The following is a 22,526-nucleotide window of genomic DNA, read 5'->3' as shown; positions in this document are numbered from 1 at the left end:
GATTTGGGCCCATTGGGCCCTTGTTTTCATAAAGATACGTCATGACAATAGATAAATTGCAAACTAAAATATCAAATAGATGTTCAGCTGTGGGGTTCGCACAAGGCGCCAAGCACATCATACACACATCTTTTGGGTCCACTTTACGAATATCGTGACCCTTGGCCTCTTGGTTATTGTGACGTCGTTTAAAGGTCTTAGCATACTTGACAACTGTGACCTTGAAAGTAGGTCAAGGTCATTCGTTTAAGCACCTTTGGTAGCCCTTCATCCCAGCATGTTACTGACCCAATACCATGGCTCTGGGTCTTTTAGTTAATCGGAAGAAGTCATTTAAAGATTTTAACATATTTGACCCATATGACAGTGAAAGTAGGCCAAGGTCACTCATTTGCATGCTACTCAACCAATATCATGACTCTGGTCCTCTTGATTAATGAGACGAAAATTGTTTACGATACACCGCACGACAGGCAGATGACGTTGGATAAAAAGCGGTCGTAATTGATCATAAAAACAAATACAAGCAAAACAAACAATTATAAACCATGAAATTCTTGTTTTAATATTTTTTTCAAACGTATCTAATAAACTGATGATTCCGGAAACTTATCGAAAATTGTTGTGATACATGTATATAGACGTCTCTGGATGAAATCAACGACACTACAGATTCTAAGCCTATAACACAGGCGTTTGAATCTGGTTAATATTTGTTAAAAAAAGATATTACCCACTTCTACTATATCAACTTGTTTTTATCCATGCGAGCCCCTGTGTCTATAACAACAGGCTCCGTATCTGTATTTAAACCGTGGATTATGGAGACTAACTATAGTTAATCATTATCCCTGCTTTGATTATTAATTCATTAATTCTACATGATTAACAATAAATTATGTGATTAGTCTCCTCATAATGTATTCTTATTAAATCCATTATCCTAAATAGGTCAAACATAGAGGGACAATGCACGTGACATGTCTTCAGCCTCGTTTAGATTTTCCCGACTTCTCCTCTGGATCTATCCTACTGTTGGCCCCTACCATCCTCTCTGAAGGACGAAACAGCTGTGTGGTGTATTTGAATTTATTCTCAAATTCGTACTTAATGGTCATAAGACTTAAGTGTTTTTCGAACAATCCATCTGTTTAGACCTCTTGCTATCTTCCAAAGTTTAATTAAGATCTTTGGTTATTATTATCAGCTTCGTTTAATATTCCGACATTATTTCTTTATCTAATAAATTCATGTCGTCTGCACATGTTTACATGTAGACGAATAAGCTATTAGAAATCGCCTTTTTATACTTTAAGATATTGACTATCAGAATTCGCTTTTTTTTTATACTTCAAGATATTGAAAATAAGTCGTGATGTATATAATCTTGTCCTTTTCAGGAAGTATACCATGGTTTCTAGAACTGTTCACAACACTTTAAAACGTAACCTGAACAAGGACGTCTAGGCATTCGATTGGACCGTCACGTGATCGTAACCTCATAGATTGTATCATACCCAAAATTAAACGGCTTATTTTCATGAAATGTGACCGTAGCCTCAGATATCGTACCCAAAACTTGACGGCTTATTTTCATGTTCAATATTTCATGGCACTTTCCCAACAAGAAATTCACGGTATCAGACAAATACATGTTCAAGGCTGATTTATTAAGATATCTATATTTGAATAATCATGTAAAATTTGACAAGTAACGATTACATGAATCATATAATAGCTATTGTTGTAATTTGTTTTTAATTATATCTGCCGTAAACGCTTTTCCAGGCTGTTATTTGCTTGCTTCTTGAGTCTGAAATTAATTTTACATTTCGTTATTATTTTTTTTCTCTCAAAATGTGCTCTCTACAGGTTAAATGTGATATGTTTTCTCATTTCAGAAGTTTCAAATATATTGTTGATTTTCACAACACAATTTGCTATGTTGGACTTCTTCCCTCATCATGATAATAATGCCAATATAATTTGTGTTCCTATCATGCTTCTTACATCTTACATGAACATTCTTTCGCGGCGATTTATGAAACGAAAACGAGTCTTTCGGAGTTTTCTCTGGTCAGGTCACAAGTTTTTAAAAAAATCGTGATCAATTTCAGTCAATAAGCAATTACCCCCGCCCTTAATTTAGGTCAATACCGCCATACTAAGTATTTAAAGACACACATAAGCATAGAATTTAAGATGGATTATTACATTAAAATAGTCATTTCTCTATTTTAACCATTCTGCTCCAAATAATATTTTAAAGTAATTTAATTAGCACATCATTTAATTAGGATATCTTTATCAACTGAATGATAAACTTCAAAGAGCAACCATGGAATGATGTTATTAGGTATTTGATAGGAAATTATGTAGAATGCCGTGTCTTTGTAGTTCCACATCTGACGCCATGTTTTACTCCTCGCCACAGGTTGTAACTTCAATCTGTAAGACAAAAAAACGGGCAAATTTTATAATCCTCAAATGTAAGCTATACCAGGCTCAAACATATCAACTTTCTTCTTCAGAACGATTGGCTGTGTCAATTGGTCAGTGATGTGGTCAATGTAGTCGGCAACACTCACCATATCAACCAGTCCAGAGAAAGCGCTGTACCCTATGCTGCAAGCTTTGCCGCCAAGTTGTAAGGCGCCTCGACTTCGGGATATGCTTCCTGCAGTATTGAAGCATCAATACAGGAATTTCATTTTAAACACTTGTCACAGGGTTGTACAAAATACACAAGATATTAGCACCTTTTCAAAGCAAAATGAGAGTAAGATACAGCTGAGCCAAAATTGACTAACGCACGGCTGTTTCGTCCTCCTAGAACTCGTCAGTGATGCTAAAGGCATAAAGTGTCGATACTAGGTCGCCTGGCGACAGAGATCTCTCAAAAATATGTCTAAAGGAATGTCAGGATAAGAATGTGGAGATGAACTAGTCCCATGCTCAATAAATATCATAAATTCATACCTATGGTATCGACATATTGATTTCCATTTCATGGTTGAAATTGTATCTTGATATACTGTAAATCCTGTAGATTTCGCGAATACTTTATTTCGCTAACTGAACTCTTCAAATACACTCACCAATACATGATTTCGCGAACGCTGATCTAGAAATGACATTAAATTCACGAATGATGAGCTATTCGAGTCATGGACTATGCAAGACTACTGCATATGTCTATAAATAACCGGTAACCATTCATGTACAAATATTCGCGAAGGATTTAATTCGCGGTTGACTATCCTGGTGTGTTACCGAGAAAATAAATCCTCCACGAAATATAAGTAATTTACAGTAAAACAATTTAATGAAATAAAATACCAATATAATAATTATTAAATATTCCTTTATGAATATATATGTATTTCTAAAGATTTCTTTACCTTTTTTGTTGAGATTCATTTTTGCCAACTTTCCGTTAACCTCCACACCCAAGGATGAACCATCGAAACGAAGCACCAGGTCGCTGAATTCTGGACTGCGCTGTATAACAGTGCAAGGTTACTTGTTTATTTTAGTAAATTCCGTGGCATTTATTTTAGTCCCTTGCTATATGAACTTCCCTTAGATCCTTCAGCTGAATAACGTTTGAAAACTTGGTGCGAAAATTGGACTTCACTGGGATTAATTTTCAGTAGAAATAAAGCCTAACATATTGGATATTCCACAACATCTTGTATTTTCTTAACTGAATTTCAAACGTATTAAACTATCCTTTCAGACTCGGGTGAAATATTATTAAAAAGTCCATATGCTGCTTTTAAGCTTATGTACTGCAAACGTACATATTTAAGCGGTAATCTTATTTTAGCGATTTTCACGTTGAACGAATTTCGCTAAATTTTGATTTCGCTGATGGTAGTTTATCTTCAATGTTTTATATAGCAAGCATTGTCGGTGCGCTGATTCATCATTGCGCTAATCCGTTTTAAATCCGCTGAAATTTGTGTACGCTAAAATAAGTAAGTTTGCAGTATCATTAACATAGTCTCCGATACAATGTCATCTAGTATATTAGTAAATCTTACCTTTGCAGTCAAATTAAGGAAAACCATCTGGTTGGTTTCCTCTATAGATATTCCAAATATATACACAAGTTCTGAGTCGCTGTCGGCTTTGTCAATGCCAACAAGAAGAGATGGATTGGAGCCAATCTCGCAATCTCCATTGTGTAGGACGGCTTGTGGGGGATCCGCTAGTTCTGGCAGTATGCGCATGTGCAGGAATAACATTTGACCCATGTCTACATTGGAGAAGTACGTGAAGGAGATACTACTGCCCTGTCCAAACATGGCGCTTTCGTTGTTAATATACGCAACATTCTTGTAGCGGACTTTGGATGGGGTGTTTTTCGTATCTTGGTCACGTGACCGGAACGCCATGCTTACCATTGTGTGACACCCTGAAATATTCACATTTCTGTTATAAAGTAAACTTAAAATTTAAAAATCAACAAGGTAATTCAAGCTCAGAACCAATTCAAAAACAAGAAGTGGTAACTATGAACAGAAGACACTCTGGCGACTAAAAATACAAAAAAAATACATTTTAACTTGAACAGATGTTCTGGAGGAGGGGGGGGGGGGGGGGCCTTATTCTGTTTCGTTGAATAACGATATTAGATATTATATAACGTTCTCAAAGTGAGTACTGAGTCAGTAACAGCGGAACCACCATACTTACGCTAGAACATTGAACGCGTCTATCTTCATACCACAAAAGGTATTGAAAGCGTGAAAGATATCATTTCCTAATAAGGTCATGGTAAAGATTATCAATCATTGCCATAGTCTTCAACAACCCGCAAAATGTTGCCATGTAAACAAATAAAAAAAACTGCATTTTCGCTTGGAACTATCCGGCTTTTGTCGTAATGCAATCGAGGGTCATTCTTATAGAGACGTTTCACAAGCAATCATTTTCCTGGGACATTTTGTGTTAATTCAGGAGACTACCATAGAAAAAAATGGTAGTTTTTAAATTTGATGATGAATAATGAAAACATAAATATATTTAAGTTTGTAATTTAATTGCCCTGTGTTGGTCAAAATTCATCAATAAACACATTGAATTTTATTGTTTCGTTCGGAACCTTTTTGAGGACCAATACAAACATAGCACTCGTCGCATCTCGGCCGATTCCGTACCTTGATGTAGGGTACGGAATTGGCCGATGTTAGCCGATTGATACAAACCTCTGTTGAATGACATTGTAGGTGAAAGTTCATGCGTCATAACACATTGACAGACATCTTGTGAAAACTGGGTACCGACAGGGCATGCGAGAGTCTTGCGGAAGTCCGAAGTGATCTCTTCGTACCAGTAGGAACCCAAGGGTGAAGGACGATATGAGCAGTCTGTAATGAAGACAAATGGTTGTTTTATCAATAGAGACAATTATGTTATTTCATGGTTTCTAGGGTCTTAAAGGGGCATTCCTTTGTTCGGACATCAGAAACGTGCAAACTTTCTTTTGATAAAATATATGCCTGAATGAGGATTATATGAGTTTTTGTGCCTACCAGTAATAAAAGTTTTCGCCGAAATATACAGAAAAACAAGAATTCCACAGAAGTGGATGTGTCGCACAGCAAGCTAGGATTTGAATTTTAAAACAAGCAAGCACTTCCTATAAGAAAGCAATGCATCAAGTTTGAGTTTGATTGGCCCAAGGGATCTCAAGTTATTGCTATTTTCTATTTATAGTAGCACGGACCTTTGACCTTTTGGTAAGGAAGCACTGTGTGAAGTTTGAGTTTGATTGGCCGAAGGGAACTCGAGTTATTGCATGGAAACCAATTTTCTATTAATACTAACAGCGAGCTTGACATTTGACCTTTGAACCTGAAAAGCAATCCCAAGCAAGAACTTTTGGTAAGGAAGCACTGTGTGAAGTTTGAGTTTGATTGGCCGAAGGTAACTCGAGTTGTTGCATGGAAACCAATTTTCTATTAATAGAAACAGTGACCTTGACATTTTAACATGAAAAGCAATCTCAAGCAAGCACTTTTGGTAAGGAAGCACTGTATGCAGTTTGAGTGGCCAACGGGAACTCAAGTTATTGGACGGAAACCATTTAGCGGACGACGCCGCCGCCGATGACGACGCCGAAATAGTAATACCTATATGTCACATTTTCAAGGCGACACAATGACGTTTCGTACACAAATACCCTCTGCCTTTGGGGTAATAAGTGATACTTCGAGTCGAATAAATGAAGGAATGTCCCTTTAATGAATAGACCGTTTAAATAGTTGTTATTGTCGTTATTGGAATGAGCAGTTGACAAGTTATTATTTGAATAAGTGTCAAAAGGGAAAAAAATGCACGTGTTAAATTTTTAAGCATTTTGAAAATTGCTCCATGGAAAATTACAATTAGTTTATACTTTTTGCTTGAAAACCGAGAGATGGCCGTGAATAGCACTCTGCCTTGCAGGAGTTGTCGACATCTTTCATACATCCCAGACCAGGAACAAAATGGAATCCGTCAGGACAGCACCGAAGATGAAGATTTCTATGGTCGCTTTCACATTTCCAGTATTCTCGACACGAATACCAAATTTCACTGCCTGTTATCTGTCCGGAGCACAAATCTGAAACGGAGCTTAGATATTCAATGTATCATAATACTTAACTGTAATTTATCTTATAATGCTGATTTAGGTAACACTCTTACAGCTAGCCCGAGTTTCCTCTGACCCTCACACCAGAAATGGTGTCAGGGCCAGAGGAAACTCGGGCTATCTTACAGCAGAAATTCACGAAAGGGATTTGATAATACCGAGCAAGGTGCCACGTATCCCTAGTTTCCTCTGGTCCTGACACAAGCAAATGGTGTCAGGGCCAGAGGAAACTCGATTTTACAGCAGGAATTAACGAAAGGGATTTGATAATACCGAACAAGGTGCCACGTAGCCCGAGTTTCCTCTGGCCCTGACACCATGTCTGGGCTTGGAATACACCATGTCTGGTGTCAGGGCCAGAGGAAACTCGGGCTTGGTGCCACGGATCTTAGCTGCGATGTCGTAGTTCAAGACGACAGATTTTTTTATGACAGGCGTCGACAAAGCTACCTTCCGGTCCCATGCACGACAATGTAACAAATCTTTGTATGTTGAAATAGTGCTGTGACATCATAATTATGTCAGTATAATTTGGCAAATATGTCTGGTTGACCGAATAGTGCTATGAATGCTTATGCTCCATGCTTATTATTAGCATGAAGTAAGTATGGTGTTTTATTTAAAGGCTGTAATTTTTTCAGTGATGTTCAGCGTTAAAGATGTTTTTGAATTCAACACATATTATTGTACAACATACCACACTCCGATTCGGACGGCTGGACACATTTCTGCTGTCGGTTACTCCAGAGTTGTCCGTGCGGACAGATCTTCTGCAGAGCTTCATAGCCCGGAGCCGGGCACTGAACATACCTCGTACAATCGTGAGGACATCCCACATACCGTCGGCCTCCTGGGCCTAGAATACATCTTTCACATTCTAAAAGAAAAGGGGCTGGTTGTTGATATGCATTCATTTGTATAGTGATAAAAAGTTTTCTGATCAATGCAGACAAACAGCATACATTGTTTTTAACCTAGGGACGAATGTAATTTGATAAATACAGCAGAGGATACCGACACTCCAATCAAAAATTAAAATCGATAAAATAGATAAACAAAAATAAATAAATAAATAAATAAATAAATAGGAAAATATAGAATTACATGAAAAACCTTGACAAAAAGCAAGAAGAATAAGACAAGAATTTTGATTTTAGGATATCTATTGATAAAATTAAAGAATTTTGCAAGGTCTATATCGCCGGTTTTGATAATCTCTTCAATATAATCGTATGACAACCACAAAAGTAGGTCAAGAAAGGGTCACACTTTGTTCCCGTGGTTATGCCAATAGTCTGTTTGGAGACCATCTGAGCCTTAGTACTAACTAGTCGTCTAGTCGTTAATAGTTACTTGGTCGTAGCTAGTGGACGAAGGAGTTCCGAATGTTTGGAATGACGAATGGCAGTGCAAATGGCCAGTCTGAACCCATCGTACGTTCGCAGACGGAGGCGAGGTGTTCCGATTGTGCAAAGGGCGGGAAAATGTTTGCTAGAAGAGGCTTTTTCAGGAGCGGATGTTCAAGATTGGTCTTTGGAGGTTTTCAAATCCAACATAATAAATTACTAGTATACATATTCTATCCCGTGAGCCCCTAATGTGGTAGTTTGCCAAAAAAGTGTCAAGAAATCATTAAGATACAATGAATTAAAATGTTTAAATTGATGACATCACAAGAATAACCCAATATTACCTTGACACGCAATTCCTGCGTTACACATTTCCGTGTCCATTCCTGGCCCGAGGCAGCGTCCGTCTACTCCGGGGCTTGTGTCTGTACACTTCCGGCGGCGCTGTCTCACGCCACGCCCACACGTCATAGAACATGGTTCCCATGACAACCAAGTACCCCACGTTGATTCAACTGGATATATTTAAGCAATGATGTTAATGTTGTTATGATCGATATGACAGCAAGATGTATGGTCGTCAAATGCCACGGAACCCGTTAGGTTCCAAAGGGTTCCCATGCCACATTTGCCCATCATTAAACATTAAAACCACTGTTCAATAATCAATACTTATATTTACATTGTCTTCCCATTTTCGTCAATTTTGAAAAAAAATGAACCAACAAAAAAGTCCCCGCCTCTTTTTAACGTCACGTGACCTACTGGGTGTTATAGGTGTATGATGGCAACTGCCTCTCAGTATTGTGTCAATGGGAAAATGTGGTGCAAATGTAAACATATGTATATAAAGATGGAGCTTCAATGTTTATAGAGTGACGCCCTTCACCTCACGACTATTGTATTATCCACACAGACTACTGTATACAGATTTGAGTTCAGAGTTATTTTCGCGATTTCATCAAGATTTCGCTGGAACTGGCGACCCGGATCTGCTATTTGTTTATAAATGCTTAGTAAAGAAAGCTAAGCGTCTTGTAACGTAAGTTTGCAGCAATGCTCGGAAATTGAAACGATTACTGCATATCTGAATTTGCGGTCGAATCATACAGCGAAAATTGCGAAAATGATCCAGTCGTGAAAATGCCCCTGTATAGGTCTACTGTAAATTGCGTTTTTATATTTTGTTACGCTGGGAATCTTCTAACCCAGCTACTAATGATTGATCAACAGCTAAAAATATTTATATCCATATTGCTAATGTTGTTTGTGATATATATACATGTATATTTATATATAATATGGGGCAAAGAAGTAATTCTAACATTGTGTGGACATGAACAATGTCAAATGGCAATCCACCCCTTTATTAAGACACAGATAATACAAATACAATCACATGATATATAAACAGTACTAGAAATTACAATAACATACAGTAAGACTAGTATTTTTGGAAGTAGTTGAAATAACCATGAACCCTTCGGCTGGCGTGGGCCGAAGGCGGTGGCTAGCGTGACATGTACAAAGCCATGTTCTATGATGGAACGCTATGTGACCAACGGCCAAGACATTTGAAAATATCCCGCGTGTGCAATTGGCGAAGTGTTAATGGACGTTTCGTCCCAAAATGATTTTATATGGATACAAGGAAGGAACAGGTGGACGATATTGTATAGATACTTGATGCATTATCGTCCATGAGATGATGATGGATATAATAAAAATATTGTGTATAAAGTCCGAAGAACTCTCAAAATACCATGTAAAGAGTCAAATTGGCAAACGTCCCTGATAGCAAAGTTATATGAAAAGAATTATCAGGACTGCACAAACAAAAATTTACGAGGGCCGCAATGTCACTATGGGATACACTTTAGACTGTTGGGGACTGTCAAGAAAAAGGTCGACGACGAGAGGCGACTAAATTTGAGTATCGGTGCAGCAGTGTAATGTAAAAAATATTGTCGACGACGAGAGGCGACCAAGTTGAGTAGCGTGCATGCAGTGTATTGTCGACGACGAGAGGCGACCAAGTTGAGTAGCGTGCATGCAGTGTATTGTCGACGACGAGAGGTGACCAAATTGAGTAGCGTGCATGCAGTGTATTGTCGACGACGGAAGGCGACCAAATTGAGTAGCGTGCATGCAGTGTATTGTCGACGACGGAAGGCGACCAAGTTGAGTAGCGTGCATGCAGTGTATTGTCGACGACGGAAGGCGACCAAGTTGAGTAGCGTGCATGCAGTGTATTGTCGACGACGGAAGGCGACCAAATTGAGTAGCGTGCATGCAGTGTATTGTCGACGACGGAAGGCGACCAAATTGAGTAGCGTGCATGCAGTGTATTGTCGACGACGAGAGGCGACCAAATTGAGTAGCGTGCATGCAGTGTATTGTCGACGACGGAAGGCGACCAAATTGAGTAGCGTGCGTGCAGTGTATTGTCGACGACGGAAGGCGACCAAATTGAGTAGCGTGCGTGCAGTGTATTGTCGACGACGGAAGGCGACCAAATTGAGTAGCGTGCGTGCAGTGTATTGTCGACGACGGAAGGCGACCAAATTGAGTAGCGTGCGTGCAGTGTATTGTCGACGACGGAAGGCGACCAAATTGAGTAGCGTGCGTGCAGTGTATTGTCGACGACGGAAGGCGACCAAATTGAGTAGCGTGCGTGCAGTGTATTGTCGACGACGAGAGGCGACCAAATTGAGTAGCGTGCGTGCAGTGTATTGTCGACGACGAGAGGCGACCAAATTGAGTAGCGTGCGTGCAGTGTATTGTCGACGACGAGAGGCGACCAAATTGAGTAGCGTGCGTGCAGTGTATTGTCGACGACGAGAGGCGACCAAATTGAGTAGCGTGCGTGCAGTGTATTGTCGACGACGAGAGGCGACCAAATTGAGTAGCGTGCATGCAGTGTATTGTCGACGACGAGAGGTGACCAAATTGAGTAGCGTGCATGCAGGGTATAATAAATATAGTAGTCGTAATGGGAACTGTATTATCAAAACTGTTCTGTTATATAGTTACATTACCTGGACAAGCTGACATCCTACATGTTGATGTTCTTGTCTCTGATGCTCCAGGCCTACATTGAGACCTAGACAGACACGGTCGAAAGCGTGAGCGCGTGCCGGATCCACATGTAGCAGAACATGGGCCCCAAGTTGACCAATCAACTCCTCCGGAGAAGAACGCTGAAAAACGCAATTCAACATTTGAATCTCAACTGGGCATGTACCACATACTAATATCTGGTTTTTTTTTGTTGTTGCCATGGCTAGACAGGAAGTAGAAGAATAATGTTTTGCTAAACTAAAACTACTATGACTACCACAATAACACCGTGTAGAACCCTGGTGTTGGCAAAAGGGGAATTTTCGAAAACCATATGCGGAAAGTTCTGGGTCAATCAGAGAAGCTTATATTTAGTCCTACCGCCTTATAGACAAGTCCAAACTTACCTAAGCAAGGTTGTGTGTTACAATCCATTCTTATGTCGGGAACTCCTGTACAGAAAGAGCCGCCATATTGCGGAAGTGGGTTATTACAGAAACGAAATCTCCTAGATACACCGCCATCACAACTTTTTGAACAGGGGGTCCAGCTGAGCCATGGCGACCAGCCTCCATTGACCGCTTCTGTAATTAACAAAATGTTAAAAGGTTTTAGCACATTTAAATAAAGGTGTTGAGCAAAAATGGTAAAAAAAGAAAGGAGGACAAATTTGGAAACTGCAAATTAAAATGAAGGATCAAACGGCAAACCAAACAGTAAACCAAACCAATGGCCCCAAGCAAACATTCAAAAAAAGCAATTAATCAAGATAATATATTGTACATTATGTTGTGTGTCTATATCAGGATTAGACCGCAGGCGTCTGCTTGTGGTAAATATTTATGAAAAAATAAAAGCCCCTACTCCTACAATATCAACACTTGAAGATCAGACGATGCATCGACTGTGGAACGGAAGTAGGTTATCTAGAACTGTTTTAAAACCACAAGTCTGATTGGTCAACAATTATAGTTAGTTTTGTTTACAGAGCGGTCGACCAATCAGATTGCCAGTTGCAAAACCGCTCTAAAATATGCTGCCTACTTCCGTTCCACAGTCGATGCATCGTCGGCTAGCACGACCACTTTATTGTCTCACGACAAACGTTGATATCTTAGGATTCTGAACCAAGGTACATTACTAAAGTTTGTGTTCATTTGATATTTTAGTCGGATTGAACTTGAATTAAAAGTGAATCGAAGCTCACTCCCCACTTCCGACTTTTCAAGTGTTATATTTTTTGATGTAGTAAGAGTAGGGACTAATTTTGTTTTCTATAAATATTAACCAGATGCAGAGTCCTGTGATTAGACCTTTTAGCAATAAGGAAACTTGTAGCATTAAGGGGTTATGGTCAAGGCTGAATAATATTAATATAAATTACCTTTACACAACCTTGCGGCTATTCTCCCGACAAGAGCATAGAGCATGCCAGCATCAGGAACTTCTAATACCCAGCCGGGACTAATTTCGTTCAGTTCACCAACGTCCCGGAAAGGTCCGAATCCTACCGAGAGGATATCTATTCCCATGGACCTAGCAAGGTTAGCCTCTACTAGCGCCGCCTGGTGGTCATTAGAATGGGAAGCACTGAGAAGGATGGCACGCTTGGCCGCGTCCGGTCGACCGTAGTATGACAGCATCTTTCTCATCTCCGATAAACCCTTAGCCGTGGCCGAGACACCGAACCCAGGACGGAGAAATCCGAAAGTGTGGAGGGTGTAGACTTGATGTACACTGAAAGGCATGATGTCATCAATACCTGTGCTGTACAATATGGCGGCCACTCGAAACGATGCTGGGCCCACTTGGAGAACTCGCAGAAGGTTGTTGACGAACACGGCGATGCCGGGGTGCCATATTGGAACACCACGTGGTGTGGTGAAGCGCGTGAAGGCTGAAGCATCCACGACTAGTACCAGGTCCACGAATCCGCAACAGCTGTCTGTGGGTAAAAAACCGTGGGCTGGTTTCATTCCAATACTTTAAAGCATCTACGTTACAGCATTATATCAATCTCCATGAATACCAGGAGGCATACTTCACCTGGAACTGTGACCGTCGCCACTGATTTGACCTTGAAAGTTTGCTGAGATAGTTAATACACATCTTGATATGTCCTTTTCTCAATTCGCTATTGGTCAAATAACACGGACTAAGGCATCATTGTTCATAAGAAGATTTTAAAAAAAATGAATGATACGAATTCATTTTTACCTTAGGGTCTCCTAGGAAAATTCTGTTGTTTTTTTCTCACTATTTGTTTGAAAATTTAGACATATTTCTCTCTGTAATATTGAATATACGATAATATAATGAAAACGACAACATTTCCCGGGTAATGGACGGACGGCCAAAAACATACTTACATGTGACGTCATCAGACAGAAAGACAGCCTCGCTATATTGTTGACAGAGGGCGCTATGGAAGGTCAAGGTCAATATTACCAGCACTGCATATGTGGTATACATGACTCCCGCCAGAGGACGTTGTCTGAGAGGAAATGAAAAGAATATATCATATCAGCATTATATTGCAAAATAAGAACGAAATCAAAACGAGAATAAAAACGCCAAAAGAAAAGGGAAAAACAACACGAAGAGTAAAAACCATACAAAGTTCGATTGAATCAAACAAATGTATAATTTCAGTTTCATTGCAAATAAGTTTTAAATATGAAAAAAGTCTGACTATTGAAACATCAATTATTGATAATAAGTTTGTTTGCCAATTACTTACGAATTACTTATCTTTATACTATGCGGGTCATTTAAAATGTTGTAACATTTATGTGATTTCTAATATCTTAATTTATTAATGAACTAATAAATAATGTAGCCCATAATTATCATTATCCTCTCCGCGAATGGTAGTTCCAAAAAATCAAATTAAAAAAAATGCATAAATATTGGCATTAAACACAAAAAAGGATGAAAATATATCTAAATGTGCTGTTCATTTGTCCCTGTTTTGAACAATCATTTGAGATTGCTGGGTTTAAAGTCATGACGTTTGTCGTGAATGTGAGTTACACGTTTAAATTCGTGTGAATATTGACACTGGCTATGAACTACATACTGTTGAAGCGGGAGAAAACCGTTTGAGGCTTTTCATTATAGTAGCCTAAGATGCTTCTTGGGTCAAAGATGGAAGTGCCAGCTCTAATCCGGAACTCCTCGCGACAATACCCGATGAGATCAGGATGAAACAGATGTATGATGTACAGGCCTACATGTTCATTAATAAATTTAGATTGAATTAATCTCTTATACACTTGTGTGAAATGTTGCGAAAATAACTTGCTTCCTGTGGGTTGCTTATGCATAACACAGACAATATTATGACGTCATGATCCGGAAATTACACAGACCCATTTGTGACGTCACATGCTTGTTGCTAAGCTGCTACGCAATCGGTCAAGTCGGAGTTTAGCAATCTCTCCCGTAAGATTGACATTTTGTTTGAAATCTTGGATTACCACGATGGATAGCAGGATGTTCCTGGTGTCTGTGGCATTGACGAGTGTCATGCACCAGTTTCCCACAGTCTACCAATACTTTACGTGGTAAGTTTTGACATTTACAAATACGGGGTTCACCCTGGACCCAAAAATCATGGGCCATTTTTACAAGATTGCAGAAATCGTATGGGCCAAAACATAATCATAGAAAATTGAAGAAATTTGTAAATTTTTGGTGGGCCATTTTGGAAAATATGGGACAAGTTGCCCCATGGCCCCTCCAGAGTTATCCCTGAAAATATACTAAGTTCACTTTTGACATGTTTCATCCGTTCGGTTACGATTAGCAACTTCTTTATTACAAAATTGTGGATTTAGTTTATAGATGTTCCTGTTAAGCCCAATTTTCATCTAGTCTATTCTAGGTGTGTTTAAATTTGTTGCTGTCATTACACTCTCTGGTAAAGTGTTCCAAACGTTCACTATTCGCTGTGAGAATTTTCCTTCGCACACTATCCGTTTTTCACACATATGACGATTTTCTGCGGTTTTCCTCCAAGTGGTCGAGGACTGTGTTTCTGATAATGATATCATGGTGACTGATGACAGACTTTTGCCATTTTAAAATTAATATATCTTTTCAGATTAAGTTCGTTTTGAAAAAAAAGTGATGTTTATATCGACCCCCCATTTATTTTATACATGTATACATTACTATTGTAACGTGTCCCTGTGGTTGACCTGCAGACACAGGGTCATTATTTAAAGCAAAAAATGGCGGTAAATTAACTTTTTCAATTTTGCAATTGTTTTTGTTTTTAAAGATTATTTTTATCGTGGCTTGATCTAAGTTTGGGATGATGTTTGTCTACAAAATGGTTGAAAACTATTTTTACCAACAAAATCAAAGAAGTTAGATGGGTGTGCGATCCCGATCGTCTTCAAAACTAGGAATAATCACAACTTGACAACAACTCCCATGCGCAGTAATACGTGTGCGCATATCGGGTTACACACTTGTATGTTACGAAGCATTTGTTCATCTAACAATGTGAGGAATTCTTTCTTGATTTGAAATTAATTTGATGGAAATGTATTTAAATATATACATTTGGCGCGGGAAGGATGTCATAATTAAGTATTTTTCCTAGGCAAAATTATTTCTGCCTAGTAGGCAAAAATCGAATTTTGCCTAACATGTTAGGCAAAATTATTTTTGCTTAGGCAGAAATATTTTTGCCTAGGCAAAAATCGAATTTTGCCTAGGCAATATTTTATTTTTGCCTAGGCAAAATTCGATTTCTGCCTAGGCAAAAATATTTAATTATGACATCCTTCCCGCGCCATATATACAGGGATTTTTTCAACTGGGTCCAGGGTCCATTAAATTGGGAATTTTTACGCGACATAAGGGCATTTGGAAAAACAAAAAATAGTAAAATTCATACAAATTTCAGTTTATTTTATAAATATTACCTTTATATTATTTTTGAATTCATTTTGTTATCTGTAGCTTTTTTAACCCTCCCCCCCCCCCCCCCCCCCCCCCCCCCAAAAAAAAACAAAACAAAACAAAACAACAATATCCTTAATATAGGTCTTTGTATATATATAAAACGTACTTAATCATTCAAAAGTGACTTCAAAATTGGTGGCAAATTGGGAATTTTCAGAAGATTTTTTAGGGGAGTGGGTCCTTTAAACGGACCCTGTTTTTAAATTGTAGGAAAATCCATGTATACCGAAAGTGTGCGAAATTACGTTTCGTTTAGCTCTATGTGTATTTTTTTTAGTTTCCTCTACCGCGCTATTTCATGGCCGACACATGTTACACTATCCCATGGTTTCAGAATATTATTGGTATTTAAGGATTTTGTGTCTATTGTCGATATTGATGCCAGAGCTTTGTAAACAAACGTCATATTGTGCGCTAGCATTTATTCATTATTATATTCTATATTCATATCGTATACGTCATAATCGTATAATATGTTTCGATCATATCTCCTCTTATACGTCCTTATACGTCTATATGCGAGTGTTGATAAGTTCAATTTAACTGATAGTTCTGTGTATGTAAGATCCACTTTTCCCTGCAACCATTTTGCTGACCTTCGTCGGACACCTTCAACCTTTTCTATGTCTTCGGCAACCAAACAGAGCTTGTAAAATCCAAAAGGGTCCTCACCAATGTTTTATATAGAGGTATACATGTCCGTCCGTCCATATGTTGAAAATTTCTCTTGAGCATGGTGATTGAACATGGAGTTTGCCTTATTTACTTTTCCATTTCATCTTCAAATGTGAGTTTTGAGTCTAATATGTTAAGCATATATCTTTCTTCTTGTCCGTTTGTGTCAATATCTGGTTATTTATGGATATGGGTCCTCCCTTATCCACCTTTCCTATAATGCATATGTTTACATTTTTGAAGGTACACTTGCAGGAGTCATTTTTTGCTCCATTCTTACAATCTTTCCAGGTTCTTTTTGAGAACTGTCTTAGCTTTTTTTTAATGATTTTAGATACGTTTGTATCATCCGCAAATAGAAACATACTCGATTTAAATGAGTCCGGTAGATCGTTTATAAACGTTTAAAGAGAATTGGTCCTAGAACAGATCCTTGTGGTAAACCTGATGACACACTTGTCCATTTGGAATTTTCTCCGTGTATGGCTACCCTTCGCATTCAGTTCCCCTGGAAGCTATTATTCCAATATAAAATCTGATTTGAGAATTTATACCTTTAATTCAATCTAATTTATCCTCGATTACAAATGCATATTACGGTACATGTATACTCAGGTTAACGCCAAATATGGCGTTTCTGAGGTTTTGAATATCAAGAGTGTTTAAAAAAAATTACTTAACTTCGTAACTTTGTATATATATGTGAAGTGTGGAGCCCGAGCCAGGTTACGTCTCAGGGATGCTGAATTATCTTACGGGAACAGAGGCGGAGAACATTTGCCCAGCGCCAGCCGATGTATTGTGGGCAAGTATTGTACGAAATAAATAGATGGATAGATAAATAAATAAATATAATTTAGTAGCTTACAGTTTTTTAAGTGCGTATGCATTTCAAAATTCCGTTTTTCCTGTGTAAACTCATTATTTTTTTGTTTAATGAAATAATGTGATCATGAAACAATTAATTAATTTCAGGGAATTGGAACTGAGGTATTCTGTAGCCTCCTGTGCGTTCTTATGACCATGCTGTTTGTTTATGCGTCGTCGATTGGAAACAGCGCCAAAAGGAAATGGAAATCCATGGTTTCCATGTTCCAGGAATGGAGAGCCCGTATGTAGTGTTCATCAATTCACAAAACTGTTTTTTATCTGACAATGCAATTCAGACGTTTTACATATCATTCACGTTTATTCAATTCAGATGAGAAATTAAATGTGTCTGGGCGGAACCCTTGTATTCCAAAGATATGGTTATAAATATATAATATATATCATATGATTGTTCAGGTCCTTCCCGCTCTCACAGCTGTGGAACTGTCCCATGCCAGGAAAAGGAAAACCTTGTGGCAGCCGTCCGGATCTCGGAAAAGGAGCAAAACAAATTTTTCAGAGAGATCGAAGGCAATGCTGTTGTTTAACTATGGACTGGAGTTGTCCGTAGTTTTGACCAAGGAACTACCCCAAGACGACCTTTACTGGAAGAGGAAGGTGTGCGGCCATTTTGAGGAAGAGCACATGGTTCTTTTCCCACGATGCATCCAACGCCAGATTAACAACTGGTTCCCCGTCCCTCGCTAGGTACGTAGGAGTGATGATGATGATGATGATGATTTATTTTGTAAAGGTTGAAAAGTAAAATAATTTATATTTTCGATGTCATCTACATATCTACATTGTATACGTGGACAATGGACAAGGACAATAAGACATCTTGTGATGTAGTCTTGGGGGTGGGGTTGCGGAATGAAGGAAAGGGCACAGGACAGGACAGGACAAAATTCATGTTTCGCTTGTAGATTTACATATATCAATTCATCAATGATGATAACATCCCCCCCCCCCCCCCCTTTTTTAATGACTTACAAACTTTTGTTTCAATTACAGATCCAAGCCATGGGGTGGTCGGGTGGCACAGTGGTAACACACTTGCCTTTCACCAAGACGACTGGGGTTTGATACCCCGATCGGATGTGAAAAGGTATGGGGTCACCAGCCCCGACCACGTGGGTTTTCCCCGGGTACTCCGGTTTCCCCCCACACTAAGACCCCTCGCGCAATTCTAATTGCTGTTGCATTGATCAATAAAAATACAATAATAAAGCGAATGGTATTAATGGTATTTTATATTATGAGTATATCAGGAACGCTAGTCCCTGTGTATATTTGAAATCATTCGTTGTTCATTAAATTGTTTGCTGAAGAGAGTGTGCTAATGGCTGAAACAAAATGCTCTGAATTATTTTCGAAAATACTACGAACAATGGAAACTGATTGTCAATACACAAAAAACCAAAGTCGTTATTTTTGAGGAAAGAAAAATGAAAGGAATGTTCAGTTTGCAATATTCGACTACTTAAGAAAGTGGTATAATTCTTACAAAACTAGGAAAATTACTTAGAAACTAATTAGAAATTGCGTGTGTGCGTGTGTGGTACTGGGATGTTGACGACGCCATGTTGGTCAGTTCGAAAACTAATCATCTCAAAGGTGAATTATGCGTCCGACGTTGGTTTACAAGTACAAAGTATATAGGACAACTCGAACTTTTGACAAACTTGAACTCTAGTGCACGTTCTATGAAGTTCCAGATGGGTGCTATTTTGGTTAGCCGGAAAAATGAATTTCGAAATAAATATTGGCAATTTGTAGGAGTGTACCAAATATTGATTAAATTAAGCGTGTTTTATTGGAATAAACAAATGGACTGGGCACAAGTTATAACAACTTATAAAATCTCTCTCCTCAAGTGTTGTATTACAATTCTAGTGATAGCGACATGTTTGTATAAAGAAAACAATGGACAGAGCGAAAGTAAGAAAAGATAATTTTGAAAGACAGAAGAGATGATTATTTAAGCATTGAACTGCTTTCAGTTGGAGGTTATGGGCTGATGAATGCCAACTGGACAAAGGCAAATTCATGTTGAATTTGCCTTTGTCCAGTTGGCATTCATCAGCCGATAACCTCCAACTGAAAGCAGTTCAATGCTTATATTTACATTTGACAACGATTTTTTAAAGACTATATCCAGGAATTTTGCTCCGACGATGAATGAACAAATTATTGTCGTCAAAGACGGAGCAGCCTTTTCAACAGCCATCTTTCGTTATCGCCGACGTGACAATTATGATGTCACTATATTAATGACATCATCGTAAAGATTTGGAAGTTATGGACTCATAACTTCCAAGTGAGCTTGGTAAAGTTATATAGTGGGGCTGCAGTGTAAATGTAAATATAGATTGATGAAGTGTACTTCGAATGATGTAAAAGTTTCATTCAAGGAATGTAAAATTTTAAACTAGTTCGACATAAAATACTACATAGCTTGCAAGCACTGGCTACACATTTAATTCACGCCATTCGTTCAACTGTCCTTAAAATGCACATTCGGTAAATCATCCCTCTAGCGACTTCAATTCCTTCAAGAAATCTTATGCATGTTATGCAAAAGAATTAATTTCAATTGAACAATTATCAGTCTGCTGAACCTAGCACGAGTTTCATCTGATCCTGACACCATGTCTGGTGTCAGGGTCAGAGGAAACTCGGGCTAGCTGCACCAGTAACACTATTAACGTACTAAAGACATACAGAGCAAGATGAAAGGTTAGAGAGATATACTGTGGCTGATTTGTGCCATTTCGTCCTTTCCTCTTTTCGCCCCGAAAAGGCGAAAATCAAATATCTTAATTCTCGTCCTTTCGTCTTTTCGCCCTGAAAAGACGAAAATTAACGAAAGGACAAAATAGCACAAATCAGCCACCGTAAGGACAGGAGATTTTGTTAACATGAATGAGTCGAGAGTTATAACTGTTCACACGAATATGTATTTAAAATCGGTCACAAGAACATTAGAATATGTTCATTTTCAACATTTGATAAGTCAACATTTGCAGATAGGTAAATCTAGGTACTAGGTTTATCGCCCCGTGAACAGCAAGAGCTTTTTTGAGACAGGGTCTACTTGTAGTAGTTGGTGACCACCTCACTGAACAACATACGGGAAGTCGGTCGCATGCCGTCCGGGGCAATTAGGGAAACGTGTCTTGCCCAAAGATACAACCACGGCAACACAGACCGATCCTTTTCTCAGCTTCTCGAGAAACACAAAACCGACACGTACGGCGGCTGATTAGTGCCATTTCATCCTTTCGTCTTTTCGCCCCGAAAAGATAGAAATCAAATATCTTAATGCTCGTCCTTTCGTTCTTTTCGCCCCGAAAAGACGGAAATCAAATATCTTAATTCTCGTCCTTTGCGAAAAGACGAAAATTAACAAAACTTAAATTTCGTCTTTTCGCCCCGAAAAGAAGAAAAGACCAAACATCATACACGAAAAGATGAAATAAATGATCTCGGATAATACCAAATACCAGTCAATATGATAGATTTGTTTTTGTTTCCTTCAATACTGGTCTACATCGTCGCATTTTACGCGTGGATCGAGGGAGTCAGGGTCGAATCGGAGTCGGCCAGAGACCTATATATATACATGTACATATATTTGTATTAGTTAAATTCTCATCAGCCAAGTATTGATGATGACTGACGAGAATACTTTCAACGTGTCACATCCATCCGTTACATACTTTGGGATATGCGTTACTTAAAAAATGCATAAAAACAACAACAAAAAACTGAGAATGTGAGCATTGAGCGGTACTGCACTTACACTGCGCTTAAAATATTAAAAATACCGCTTTATAAGGAGGGGCGGGGTTTCATCACCATGACGAGTTGAAATTGAATGAACGGAAAATATTTTTTTCATGAGAAAAAAAAATGCGTGTTTAGATTGACCAAGACTAGTTTTGCAATTATGATGGACTTCGTTAAATGCGAAGTAGTTTTTTCTTCTTCGCCGTCCCCTTCCCATCCCTTAAGTTATCTTAGTTTTCCGTTCAATTTTACGTGAAAAGAAAAATACAGCCTATTCAGCAACAATATCTAAAAATTGTATCGAATCTATATTGACCTACCTGACTTGTGACTTAACCTGGGCCGCGCCTCTCCATGTCCGCAGTGTCCAGGGATCTGACCAGTGTCCAGTGGCTGACCACTCACCTGTGATATGTCTAAATAAATGATTTAGTTGATAGATCACTCGCCACCTCCACACTTAGGACACACTGATTAGTCAGGATCTGTCGTAGGTTTTAATTCGTATTTACCAGATGTCGAGCCCCGAGCTAAGGGGACTGATCAACGTAATATCGTGGACTAGGAGAACCCGGCCACCTGATCAACCGTAAGAGATAACAACGACAAATGTAAATATTAAAACGGGATATCCCATATGTACGAAAGCCATATAACCACGTGAAAAAAAAATCTCGTTATTACGAGTAACGTGATCTCAATATTACGAGTTACGTTATCTCGTTATTACGAGTTTCGCAGTTCATGTTGAATTTGTCTCAAGAGCAACTCAATTCATGACCCCATGAAATCGACCAAATCAAGATTCAATCCTTATATTTCAATTGGGGTTTTTTTTCGAATAAAAAAGGCGGTCTAGATATTAATGTCTCGAAGCTTGTGCAAGTCCAAATGCGGAAAAGCCCGAGGAGTTCCGGATTGTGCTTGTCTAGTCGGTCGAGTAAAATAGTCCGCAATTTTAGGATTAAAAACAGCATTATTTTGTCAAAATAGAAGTATCCAGCATATCTGGTCTTTCATAAAATACAAGAATACATTATAAATTTGATAATTTTGATAATTAATCCATGTTTATAACAACAATGTAGAAAAAGTGAAATCGTTCCGCGGAAGGATTTTAACCATGTATTCATACGCACTGATCAGTGTTAATCTGGTCA

At 38.6% G+C, this 22,526-nt stretch overlaps 1 protein-coding gene across 1 annotated transcript; it reads right to left on the bottom strand.

Annotated features, from left to right (window-relative positions):
- Positions 1-544: 544 nt before the first annotated feature.
- Positions 545-21,819, bottom strand: LOC117330200. Its single transcript, XM_033888423.1, has 13 exons — positions 21,687-21,819; positions 13,422-13,546; positions 12,437-12,997; positions 11,460-11,636; positions 11,031-11,192; positions 8,337-8,507; positions 7,341-7,520; positions 6,407-6,613; positions 5,214-5,375; positions 4,047-4,420; positions 3,402-3,501; positions 2,589-2,677; positions 545-2,448 (listed from the first exon to the last, which is right to left on the bottom strand). The coding sequence occupies exons 2-13, from the start codon at positions 13,522-13,524 to the stop codon at positions 2,419-2,421; spliced, it is 2,316 nt and encodes a 771-aa protein (XP_033744314.1). The 5' UTR covers positions 13,525-13,546; positions 21,687-21,819; the 3' UTR covers positions 545-2,418.
- Positions 21,820-22,526: the final 707 nt, after the last annotated feature.

The sequence above is a fragment of the Pecten maximus genome, chromosome 6 (assembly GCF_902652985.1).
Source record: "Pecten maximus chromosome 6, xPecMax1.1, whole genome shotgun sequence".
NCBI classification, from domain to species: Eukaryota; Metazoa; Mollusca; class Bivalvia; order Pectinida; family Pectinidae; genus Pecten; species Pecten maximus.
Note: the sequence above shows the minus strand (reverse complement) of the source record. Positions and strands in the feature narration are given on the sequence as shown.

Excerpts from the sequence above, each read along its gene's own strand:
- LOC117330200 (XM_033888423.1), bottom strand. The coding sequence starts at position 13,524 with ATGTATACCACATATGCAGTGCTGGTAATATTGACCTTGACCTTCCAT. Across the intron at positions 11,193-11,459 it reads TAACACACAACCTTGCTTAG|CGTTCTTCTCCGGAGGAGTT; the intron begins GTAAGTTTGGAC and ends TGCGTTTTTCAG. Across the intron at positions 4,421-5,213 it reads TACAATGTCATTCAACAGAG|GGTGTCACACAATGGTAAGC; the intron begins GTTTGTATCAAT and ends TGAATATTTCAG.